The 12829-nt window shown below is 38.3% G+C and overlaps 1 protein-coding gene across 1 annotated transcript; it reads right to left on the bottom strand.

Annotated features, from left to right (window-relative positions):
- Positions 1 to 2307: 2307 nt before the first annotated feature.
- Positions 2308 to 12193, bottom strand: LOC115984391 (DExH-box ATP-dependent RNA helicase DExH12-like). The gene is made up of 5 exons (XM_031107422.1): positions 12044 to 12193; positions 8625 to 11612; positions 7393 to 7782; positions 4049 to 7241; positions 2308 to 2726 (listed from the first exon to the last, which is right to left on the bottom strand). Exons 2-4 carry the CDS (start codon positions 11586 to 11588, stop codon positions 4053 to 4055), a joined length of 6543 nt encoding a protein of 2180 aa, XP_030963282.1. The 5' UTR covers positions 11589 to 11612; positions 12044 to 12193; the 3' UTR covers positions 2308 to 2726; positions 4049 to 4052.
- Positions 12194 to 12829: the final 636 nt, after the last annotated feature.

The following is a 12829-nucleotide window of genomic DNA, read 5'->3' as shown; positions in this document are numbered from 1 at the left end:
GTCTATAGGTATGAGAGAAACAACAACTTTGTAAAGAGTTTACATAAGGCGTCTTCAACTAAATGACCAAAAGCAAAATGAAACATATCACTCTTCCAAAGAGAATTGATGACAATTTCCGAGTCTCCTCCATAATAGAACCTCTGAGACCAACTTCATGGACAAAAAGGATAGCTTGCCGTGCTGAAATATTTCAAGAACTGTAAGGGGGTCGGGGGATTTTTTCAGACAAGGCTGTCATAACTTCCCCTTTATTCTTTCTTATCACAACACCTATACCAGCTTCTCCTAAATTATGGAACATAGCCCCATCAAAATTTGTCTTGAACCCATCTTGATCCGGAGGCTTCCAATAACCACTGCAGGCCGTGGTTTCCTCATTGGGTTACCTTTAGTTTTTCTATACAGGGATAAGAACCTTTTTGCTTCAATAACAACCCGATTCAATGGAATAACATTGTCATGCACCTGAATTTTATTTCTTCGAGGCCGTGTCAAAGTAGATATGTATACACACACTAACTCTCTCACGCATGACTTTTCAATTTTTTTAATTTTTGAACCGTAATTATGTATGTGGACAAAGCATTTTCTAATCATGGTTTTAAAAATCAAACCATACTATCCGGTTTAACCAGGAACCAAACACCAATCTAGTTTAGTTATTGTTAAAACTCAAAAAAATCAAAAATAGGATAAAAAGAGAAATTAACCAGAACCAGATAATCCATCAAATTCAACATAAATCAGATAACTCATTTGTGGGATAGTGATGAACTCAATCCAGACCAAAGTCTGCTATAGTTTTCTAGTTACTAATCAATGATGTATTTACTTGTACTTCCTTCATTTGCAACCACTTCTTCTTTCCTTCTTTTTTTTCTTTTTTATTTTTTATTTTTTTTTTATATAATTTTCTTCTACCAATTGCTAATCACTAGCAACACAGGCTCTATCCATTAGCATGGGCAGACACTACATTGATAAACAGACAGACAAATAATCCAAAGCGAACTCGGAAATATTTAGTTATCATTAATACGCAGTGATCAGACTAAGCACAGAGAGATGCAATATCCTCTTTCCCGCCTTTTGTTGGGAGTTGTAGTCACATAATTTTTTATGTTTTTTTTTTTTTTAAATAATAAAAAATGTACTTTCTCTCCATATAAATTAAAAATCCATATAAAGTTAGTAACAAATTAATTTCGGTTATCAATTTAAGTATAAAAATATTTAAACATGAAATTTGAATATGTAAAAATTTTATTGAGAAACCAATGAAAAAGTTCATATGTGCCTTGATTTTTTTTTAAGAGTATATATATAGCATCCAATTTTTGTTATTCTATTTTGATAAGTATTCAAAATTTAGATTTATAATAAAACCGTAGATGTGTGAAACAATATTAAGCTTACATAATAATAATAATAATAATAATAATAAATAACAACTTAGAGTGCACGGGGAGTTATATAATTTTCATATATTAAGCTTTAACTAAATAGTAAAAAAAAATGTCAATGAATCAATAATTCAATACATATGTAATAACCCATTTTATTCGAAGATAAAGTATATGAAATATTATCCAAAATCATGTATCGTTCAAATTGAGAATCCATATTAAGATCGAGCTTGGTCTACTACATAAAATGTTTTATAGGGTTACTGATTTCTTTTTCTTTTCTTTATATGCTTATTACAACATAATTATGAGACTGGAACTTGGTACCTCCGTCCCCAAACTACTTGCAAGTAAGCCCAATGATTACAAGACTTCAACCGAGATATATAATTACATTATTTATGTATTTTCTTAGTTTTATTTTTTAAGCATTCATTTTGACTTTACGCTTTAGCTGTAGAGTATGTTGCTCTAGGATAACAATTGAGAAGGCACCGGTCAAAGGTGAATAATAGCCTACAAACTCAGCCAAAAAAAAAAAAAAGAGAATGATAGCCTGTAAAATCAATCGCAGGATGCAAAATGTAGACCAAATATGGAATTTTTGTCAACTCACAATGAAAAAGTAGAAAAGATTTTTTGTTTTAAATAAATAAAAAATAATAATAATAATTTTTTGTAAGCTGGGAGAGGATTTAAGTTAAACACTAAATACCTCTCTTAAAAACACCAAGAAATGCCAATCTATTGAGCTACAACAATTTTGATGGATGAAAAGTAAAACATTGTTATTTATACATATATACTACATTATAATGGTAGTCACAATCATAATAATAGAATCTAGACAAGAACACAATTTTAAAAATTGGATAACTCCAAACGAGGAAAAAAGAAATCAGACATGATATTGTATAAACAAGTTAAAATATCATCCATAACAAAGTAACCAACTCCACATCAACCATTCCTATGTAAATGTATAATCAGGATAATGTAGTGTAATTACCACATTTGATTCCATTTAAAGCTTATGAATGCACATAAAAAATACTTTTCATCAACTATTTAGGATCAAAGGCTCTAGATTGCATCAGATAAAACCTTTATAAAGATATGGCCAAGAAACTAATGCCAGTACAAGAAAACCATTACACAAAGGTCATTGTACAATGATTGAACTATGGTATACTCAAGCTATATATACTGTCATTTTTCCTCGTGCAGGGAGGCCGGTTCACAGTACCCGAATACAAGCCTTTAATTCATCTTATGAATTCCAAGTGTCCATTCCCAAGCCGTTAGATTAGGCTAATGCTGCAAATAATGAAAGAGATAATTATTAGAATTTCTGCTGCCTCCAGTGATATAACATCATTTACTTGAATACAGATTCTGACGGTTGACAATTCCAATACCTGTAAACCATTAGCAACAAATAACCTGGAAAATGTCCCCTAGGTAAGACTTCACAATTGATGGTTTGCTTATAACCTTCTACAGCACACTACTTGTACTAGTAAACCCAATAGATGAACATTAACTTTCAGCAGTTTATCCAAGGTGTTACTGCTAAACATAGAAACATTAATAGAACTATTTATGCATTTCCTTCCCACCCAAGATTAGAACCATATTTCATCCTAAAAGGTGAGAACCAAATATAAATTACACTAGTGAAAGAGATTACAAGACTATAAGCTTTTCCCAGAAAATGAACTTATCAAAAAAAAGCCTTTCCCAGAAAATGTAGTGAGAAGAGTAAAACCCAAAAGCAATGGACAGTTGATATGATTGTTTGGATAAGTTATTTTCTTTAAGTTACACTGATCAGGGAGACAGTTGACTCATCTAGCAAGTATCCATAAAGTAAACTGGATAATCTATCAAATCCAGCATAGACCAAAAAGCTTATTTGTTGGCTACTTAGATGAGCTCAATCTGGACCAAAGTCTGCTAGTTTTCCTGTTTGCAAAACAACTAATCACTGATGTGTTTACTTGTACTACCTTCATTTGCAACCACCTTTTTTTCCCCAATCTAATCTTGCACTTTAGTGGTGAAACATAAGGTTCTTGCACCTTCATAACTAGCAGTAACTCAGCCATGCTAAAATTGAACTTATCCAACATGGGAGGCACAGGCCTGATCCATTAGAATGGGCAGACACTACATTGTCAGACAGACAGAATCCAAAGCAAACCTGGAAACTAAGTCCAGCATAGATGAGGAGAATCCATATACTTAAAAAACTAGCCTTCAGAAAAATTAACAGCAAGCATAAAGCCAGGGCACCTTATACCAGCTCAAAGATAATGTGTAGCCAAAAAATAAAAAAGCTTGAGGCTGCTATATAAAAGCTATAGTTTTTGAATGCACAGAAAATAAACCCACCACCTGTTCCTTCACTCCAACCAAATGAAGCACAGATAAATACATCAGATTCGATCAATTTCCCAAACCAAACAAAATAATTACACACATAAAAGCAGAAAACATTTAGTTGACATCCAATTGCTTCGAAACATGCAGAAGTCACATAAGTACCAATTCACAATGTCAAAGCAAAAATTACAACCATGTTTAAGATAGCAGAAATCAAAAATTACGATGAACCAAAAGCAAATAAAAAGGATGACCTGTTTATTCTCTCCCACTGTCTTCATCTGGGCCTGCTGCTTCTTTGATATCAACACTGAAGCTATACTCCTGGTCACAGCCCAAATATGAATCACACATGAAATAGAGGGTGTATGGCTTCTTTCCAGCATCTGCAGGAGCAGCAAATTCAAGCTTAACCTTTGCCTTCCTTTGCAGGGAAACTCTCTTGATGGCAAGCAACTGGTTACTTTTGGTATCACCAACAACTAGCCACCACCCTTCTTCTTTGGCCTTCGGATACCTGGGAGCATCAACAGGTCCCACCTCTGTCCTTCCCTCTAGATCTCGCTCAAGAGTGACTTGCAGAGTGATATCCTCCCCAGCCCTCACGTTGTCATTCTCAAGCACTTCATATGTCATATCAATGTTGGGAAAACGGTTGCAAAATCGTGCAATATCAAGCAACTGCTCATCTGACATCTGCAGCAGCTCACGCCTCTCATCATCCTCCATCTCCACCAAATCAAAAACGGTCTCGATATTCTTTCCAGGGTTTTCTTGGCATTTCTTGGCCAACTCCTTTGTGAAGTGGGGAAGCTGTAAAAGCATGGAATCACGTTCCCACATGCCCTGTGTCACCATTTGGCTGACTTCCATTGCAAGAAGAGCAAGGCTCAGCCAGCCATTGCTTGAAATAACATCAACCATTGCCTGAAGCAATCTACTTGCAGAAAGAAGCACCTCTCGCTGGTCTGATGCTAGGTTCCCACCAACAGTTTGCCTTGAAAAGTGGGCCTGAAGAAGTGCATTAGCTTTCACATGTGGATCTGTACATTTGGGATTTTCAAATGAAAACCTCTGGTGATTAATCAACCTCCGAACCACCTCTTCCTCCCCAGGTCGTATAGGAAGAAGTGCATACTCTGTAGCCGAAGCCAGGATCTCCAAAAGGCCCTTCATCTTTGTTTTGGAAGTCAAAGAAGAACTGAAACGCTCTATAGTAGTGTAACTGATGTAATAATATGATGCTATCATGCCCAGATTCAAAGGAGAAAGGTCCATGTCATCCTCAATAGCAACACACTTACTCGATTCTAAATCACTCAATGTGTTCTCTACAAGCTCTGACAGATGATCAGAGAGATGCCTGTGACTAACTCCCTGAAGATTGTAATAGTTGGGATTTTGTGTGAGCCTCCTGTACATAAATGTCCATGTAAGATAATCCACAGCATCTTGCTTGTTCTCAATAATTCCAGCAACAATTTCTGCATTCAGATTATCGTGTAGAAAGTGGTGCAAATGGCTCTCAACTGGGAACGCTTCATACAAGAACTTCTTGTAGTACTCTTTACGAGGTGCATGGCAAAGGATGACACATTTCCCAGAATTATCTAACAAAGGTCGACTGGCATGACCCATCATTTGCAACAGATCAGTAACAGGGTAATCAGTGTGAGCATTTTCCCGACCATCATAGTATTGCGTTCCCATCACCACCACCAAATGGGCCGACAATGAAACTCCCCAACACATTGAACTGTTCATGACACAAACCTGAATCCACCCAGCCTCAAACAGCTGTGACACAACTTCTTGATCCAACTTAGTTAAGCCCTCATGCAAGTAGCCCACTCCATGACGTAAAGTGGCTTTCAACATTTCATCATTAATTTTGTCAATGAAAGGCTTGAGTTCTTCAGGAGTCTGCAATAAAAATGACTTACTGCCATCACCAGCCACATATGTCATCAGATCCACAGCAGTGAGTCGGACATGCTTCCTTGTTGGAACAAAAACAAGAGCAGGCTTCCCATTTTTGGCATGTTGAACAATCGCAGTGTATGTTGGTTTCGTCATTGCTTGCATCCTGGCTTCAAAATTAGCTATATCCACCCCTTGAATGTGTATTTCCAATGGGACTGGTCGGACACCAGGAGGAAAGTTGAAAAGGCCATGAGCAGTAGCACCAATCCACTCCCCAAGATCCTTTGCATTTGCAAGAGAAGTTGACAGAGCCACAATTCGTATCTTGTTCTCAACTTGGCTTGCAATATATCTCATCCGGGAAACACCCACCTCCAAGATGGGACCACCTTGACCCCCAATCAAGTGGAGTTCATCAACGATGAAAAGGCTAACCTGTTGAACATGTTTTCTCTGTTTCCAGCGGCGCGACAAAGCATCCCATTTCTCAGGAGTACTGATTATTATCTGACCCTTCTCAAGAAGTTTCAAATCTGTAGCTGTCTCCCCCGTTAATTCAACCACCCGCATTTTAAGACCACCCTTACCAAACTTCCTCTCCCAATCACGATACCGTTCCTTGGCCAGTGCTTCAAGAGGTGCAATATACACAACACGCATAACACTCTCAGGTCCTTTTTGATAGTTCCTTAGGATAGCAAACTCTGCACATATGGTCTTCCCACTTCCTGTTGGTGCAGCAACCAAGACATTGTCATCGGTATTATACAAAACAGTGAATACCTGTGTCTGAACAGGATTGAAATGCTTAAAATCCTTATAAAGAGCTTCATATGCTGGATTCCTTAAGGCTGTCACAGGCAGCGGTTGCAAGTCCAATAGCTCTGTCGGTGGAGGATACTTTTCTGGCAAGATGAGGTGCCTGAAAGAAACAGGTAAAACAGTTTGTGACCCAAGCCATCTATCTGACACAACACGGATGAAGTACTGAGGTGGCAATGGTTCATAAATTGGCACTGTGAAATTCAAAGTGTGATCTTCATCAATATACTGCTTCTTCAGCATAAAATATTCATGATGAAGAATATATTCACCATCATTATCCTCTACAATCACCCAAAATGGCTCCACATATCCATGAACTTTGTCCTCCCACTGAAAGTCTGGTGTTATTGTGAGCTCGACCCTCAAAACAGTGCGAGTAATTGGCTGAACATGCGCTGCAAGGTTAAGCTTAGGGAATTGGTGGATGAACTTGTGAAGAGTTCTTCCCATCTTTGGGATGCGAATAAGCTCCCCTATCTCCTGTGATGAAAGGTCATAATACCTATCCCAGGCCAAATCCTTCTTCTCCAACTTCATCAAAATATCATTTGGGATTCCATGGAATTGGCGAAGAGGTGTTTGGACACTCCACATCCTCCTGTTAACCATTTTGCATAAGTTTAAAGCCTTCTCAGCCAATTGAGCCCAACCCCGTTTCAAGACAATCTCAAAAAGAGCTCGCATAAGACGTCCCGCACTCTGAACAAGAAGATGGAAACAAATAAGCAAACACAGACAAAGAAGCTCAACCAAAGAACAAACAGAAGTCAAAAGAAACAAAGGAAACACTAGAGCTAACTATAAACAAAAGGGAAAAGAAGAAAAATAAGTAAACAAGATATAAACAAACCTGAGTTATGAACACCATGTCAGATGTTAATGAAAGGCCTTCAAGCTTCAACTGTGAAATATAAGCTTGCAGCAAAACATTAATCTTGGCACTAGGCTCTTCCAAGCTTTCCTTGATAGGAATAGGAACACGATCTAAAAGCTTTGCAAGTTCCATCTTCTCATCTTGTCTCACTGTAACATATTTGAATTCTTCACTGAGTGAGAACAACCGACAAAGCTCAATATCCCCCATAGTGGGCTTCAAATGCTCGTTATACGTGGATATCGTCCCATGAGTAATATAGTAGTAGCTAGCAATCCGACCCAAGTCCGTTACCTGGAAATATCCACTTTTTCTATCATACTTCACCAAATTATTTTTGTCCAATATGGTTGCAGCAGAATGGATCTGTACCCAAAAAAAAAAAAAAAATGAGACAACTGTGATGGATACAATCACAAGCAGTATATGAAGAGGTAAACTGAATAGTTACAAAAGTGAGTACAGCAAAGCACTAATATGAACTATAAACAAAATTTCAATAAGAGCTAAAATGGGCAAGAATGCCATCATAACAGAACAACCAGATCTAAAATATATTGTGGCCATAGCAGGATGCCTCGCATACCCACAGAAAAGATGTGGAACAAAACATATCAACTTACACAACATATACTTTAACCTTATCCCAGTTAAATCATTAAACATAAATATTTGTATAACAGTAATTTAGTCTCAGATTTGTGCACACTTGTTATACCAAGCATAAAAGAAAGAAAGTTTACCAGTAACACACAACTGGGACATGAATTAATCAAAATGCAAGCCAATGCTAAAAGGAAATATTCTTCATCCACACCCAGCTCAACAGCATACATTGCACTATGTGTTTGCAGGCATTACAATTTATATATAACTAAGTACCTACTGTTCTTTAACTTCAACCGACTTAGATAATAAAAAATTAAAGGGTGGATATTTTCTAACATTTAGTGAAATATCACGGCATCCATGTAACCAACAACACTGCATTTTTTTTTCTCTGGGTATTGGGAACCCCACAACCACTCCACACACCCCCCCCCCCCACCCCTCTCCTTCCCTTTTCTGTGGGGTGGTGGGGTGTTTAAACTTTGAAGGTCACAGCCAAAGAAAATAAAGGTGCCAGAGACAGCAGCAGAAATCAGATCAAATGAGAAAGACAACAAAAGATGCAATGAAATTGCAAAACAAGAGAAAATGATGCTTACCAAATCAGCCCTCCTCTCTTCCAAAAACTTATCTCTATCAATAATATCATGCGGTAAACCATATAGTGTAGGGTTCCGCACCATACGGACAAACAAATACGTGTACCCAATCCAATTACAGGCTTCTCTAGCATTTTGAACAGTTCCAAGAACAATTTCTGCATTCAATTGATCAGCCAATTTTGACACAAACTGACTTTCAATGGGGAGCTGTTGATTCATTAGAGAAAGATAATATTGAAGTTCACTATGACCAGTAATGATTATGCCCTCCCCATAAGAATCATACTGGGGCCTTCCTGCACGACCCAGCATCTGCATAACATCCAGAGGACTAAGTTCAGTCCATGCTCCCTTTTCTGGATTATAAATCTGGGTCCCTTTAATAATCACTGAGTGAGCAGGCAAATTCACACCCCAAGCAAGTGTCGCAGTAGAAACCAAAACTTGCACATGCCCATCAGAAAATAACTCCTCAACAAGCTGGCGGTCAGCCCTTGCCAACCCAGCATGATGAATTGCAAAACCATATGGCAATAGATCTTTAAGTTCATTGCTCTTGACCAGATCTGTTTGAGAGTGGAGAATCTCACGACTTGCACTGTCCTCTTTCAAAAATCTACCTAGAGTATCATTAGCAAGAGCAGTATCTCGTATGGCGCGGGCTGTTTTGGCTGTTTCCTTCCTTGAGTGGACAAAAATTAGTATTTGATGCTTCCCTGCCACTGCCATTACCTTTTCATAACAGACATCATTCATCAACTGGAACCTCTGCAGTGGCTTCTTCACGGTGATTCCAATATACTGCTGAGAAAGAGGGACGGGTCTGTAACTATTGTCAAAGTGGAACAATCCTCCTTTCTTTGTATCAACCCGTAAGAACAACGCCACATCTTCATAATTAGGTAGTGTAGCAGATAGCCCAACCAACCGAATATGCTCATTTGTAGTTTCAATCTGTCTAACAGTTCTAGCAACAACACTTTCAAGCACAGGTCCTCTATTATCATGAAGAAGATGAATCTCATCAATGATAAGAAGTTTCACAAGTTGAGTATAAGTTCGATCACCTGACTTCCTGGTAATGATATCCCACTTCTCAGGAGTTGTGACAATAATTTGAGTTTCTTCAATTTGTTGGCGAGTCAATGACTGGTCTCCACTTAGCTCCCTGACTTTAACATCATAATACTGCAAACGATTAGATAAATTGCCAACAACTTCAGCGACCAGAGCTTTCATAGGTGCAACATATACAATCTTATAATCACTATGGTTAAATGAACCATCTGAATTCCTGTTCAATGCTATCTGCTGAAGTATGGTGAGCACTGCAACATTAGTTTTCCCTGCCCCAGTGGGAGCACATAAGAGGATATTGTCAGCTTTAAAAAGGGCAGTCTCATAGACTTTACTCTGTACCCTGTTCAACTCCTTCATTCCTTTGAAAGCTGGTTGTGCCCAGTCTGGCATGTCAGATATTTTTATAAGTTTCTCATTTGGATCAAATGGCTTTGGCTTCAATGCAGGCACATGAATTTCTTCATATCCCTTGCTAGAATGCCTATAAGATCCATCCGGAAGCTCAGTCTTTTTTGAAGCCACCAAACGACCACCTTGTTCAAAAGCAATACTGTCAAGATCAAGCAACTGGCGCTGGCCCCAAACACTGTCCGCATCTCTATCAACAATCCCTATCCTACCTTTGTCACCATCTCCACCGCTCTCATCCTTCAAACGACGAGCCTCTTCTCTAATACTCTTCTCCAAGTTCTTTTGCCTTTCTTTTGCAGTAGCCCTCGTGGCATGCAACTGATCCACAATTGCCACCAATTCCGGCCCCAAACCCATCATTTCCTCCTCAATCTTCTTCTTTTGTTCTTCATCTTCAGCCCTTGCCAAGCGGGTACACCACACAATCTTGAGCCGGTTCCTCAACAGAATCTTAATAAGGCTAAATTTATCGAACTGAAGAAGCAGCAACAGCTTCGACTCAACTTCCCTGTCATCACCTTCAGCTAGTATCTTAAGCACATCTTCTGCAAGAATTTGGCATTGTTGCGGATCAATCTGTTTTTGAAATGCTTCAGAAATCTTTCCTTGAAGCCAATAAGCACCAATGCTTAGAACATTAAGGTTCATTCCCCCATTTGCTTCCTGCATATCATCATCATCATCAATCCCACCCCCCATTTGCATAGCCCCAGAATTACTGGCTTCCACCACATCATCTTCCTCCTCTTCATCTTCTTGCACCATATCAAGATCACTCTCCTCATCCTCCTCCTCATTCTCTTCAAACTCAACCGCAACACCCACATCATCATCAAGAGCGTCATCACCATTAGCAGCAGCTGCAGCATTCCCAGCCACATCACCACCCCCATCTTGGTAATCAGTAATAAGCCTTCCAATCGATACCAACTGATCAAAAACAGCATTCGGTACAGAATTCAAAAGCTTCTCAATCTCCTTCTTCTTGTCAGGGTTCTTAAGCGTCTCATTCTTAAGTACAGCTAATATCTCATCAGCAGCGCCACTAACAATACTAAGTGGCTGCCCACCCAACTGTTGCTGAATTACGCTAAGCATAGCCTCATAGGCAGCCCTCGTTTCCTTCGTCTTGGGCTGGTAAACACCTTCCTCCGATGAATTCAATACACTCTCTTCTTGAAGGCGGCGACGCTTGCTCTGGCGACTAGGTGGAGGCTCAGCAAGCGGGTCACGCTCCTTCTTCTTCTTTGATTTCTTAAGCTTCTCATCCAATTCTGGGGGTTTCCCCCGGTATGCTCTGTCACCAAAGCTCCTAGGGTCAATCTTTCCCCATAGAGATTCGGGCTCTCCTGTGGGCTCATGAGTGTCGCGTGGGCGAGAGTCAGTAGTCAAGACCAGACTCGAGTTGGCTCGATACTCATACTGCTTATGCCTGGCGTGTGCTTCAGCACCACCGCCCAAATGTGCCATTCCCAAAACAAAATCTCACACCCCCTTAAAAAAAAAATCCAAAACAACAAGTGTATTAGCCCCTAGGCTTTTTGGGTCCAAACAAATCTCAACATAGTAACAGTAATGGAATACAACATCATTAGAGTAATGGGTCTAACAAATTAATCACTAAACCCTAATTAAAAATTGGGTTTTTATTAGAAGGTTCAAATTTTTACCGTTAAACCCTAAACCTTAGACTAAAACAAAAACAGTGATATTGAAATTAAGAAAGACCCAGAAGTTAAAAATCAGAGCAGAATGTGAAAAAGGGGTTGAATTCTAACAATAAGGCTCAAATAGAGAGAAACCCTAGATTGCAGGAACAGATTTGAAAAAAAAAAAAAAAACCCTAATTTGATAGATAAACATAAACCCAAATCAAGTATTATGTAAAGAAAACACAGAGAGAGAGAGAGAGAGAGAGCACTTACAATGCACAGCTTGTTCTTCCTCTTTGTTACGATGAGAAGTACCAGGCTGAGACTGTGTGTCTGTGAGAGACAGATACAGAGAAAACTATTAAAATGTGAATGAAGTTGGTTTTGTGGCTGAGTGATGAGTCTAGAAATGTTAACATGGTCAATAGGCGGTTTTCGTTATTCTTAGCTAAACCGACCTTTTACCTAGGTTCGGCCTTATGGGCTTTACTGGGGTTTAGGACTATGGGGCCATAAGGCCCAAAAATCTCAGATTACAAACTCAGATTCATGATCATACATTCACAAAAACTCAACCAAAAAAAAAAAAAAAAACACTATATTAGACCCATTTTGATACAAAATTTAAATCAGAAAATACCCACATATTCACCAATGATCATACCCAAATCCCCACATTTGAAAAACCCAAATTCCTAAATTCACCAAAACCCAAATCCAAACAAAAACCCAAACCAAAACAAAAGCAAAAATACAAATTTTTTTCTTACATTGCCAACAGGGACTGTCCAATAAATTTAGAAGCCTAAGGCGATATATTTAAATGAGGCCTTTTTTTATGATGGGGCATTTTTGTTATCACTTAAATAATATTTAATTAGTGTTTAATCTCATAATTATTTTTATAACAAAAATTCATTATTTTTATTTTGTAATATGCTTTTTTTTTAATACTAAAATTATAACAAATTTTACTAAAAAACCTTACAAATGATGTAGTAATAAATGTAATTAGTGACACTTAAAGAAGATAATAAATAAGTATTTGAATTAATGATG

Source organism: Quercus lobata, chromosome 4 (genome assembly GCF_001633185.2).
Source record: "Quercus lobata isolate SW786 chromosome 4, ValleyOak3.0 Primary Assembly, whole genome shotgun sequence".
Classification (NCBI taxonomy): Eukaryota; Viridiplantae; Streptophyta; class Magnoliopsida; order Fagales; family Fagaceae; genus Quercus; species Quercus lobata.
Note: the sequence above shows the minus strand (reverse complement) of the source record. Positions and strands in the feature narration are given on the sequence as shown.

Bases quoted from the DNA above. Each gene is read 5' to 3' on its own strand.
- LOC115984391 (XM_031107422.1), bottom strand. From the start codon at position 11,588: ATGGCACATTTGGGCGGTGGTGCTGAAGCACACGCCAGGCATAAGCAG. The intron at 7,783-8,624 runs GTAAGCATCATT...TTTTGGGTACAG, and splicing joins AAGAGAGGAGGGCTGATTTG to ATCCATTCTGCTGCAACCAT. The intron at 7,242-7,392 runs GTTTGTTTATAT...CTTCTTGTTCAG, and splicing joins ACATGGTGTTCATAACTCAG to AGTGCGGGACGTCTTATGCG.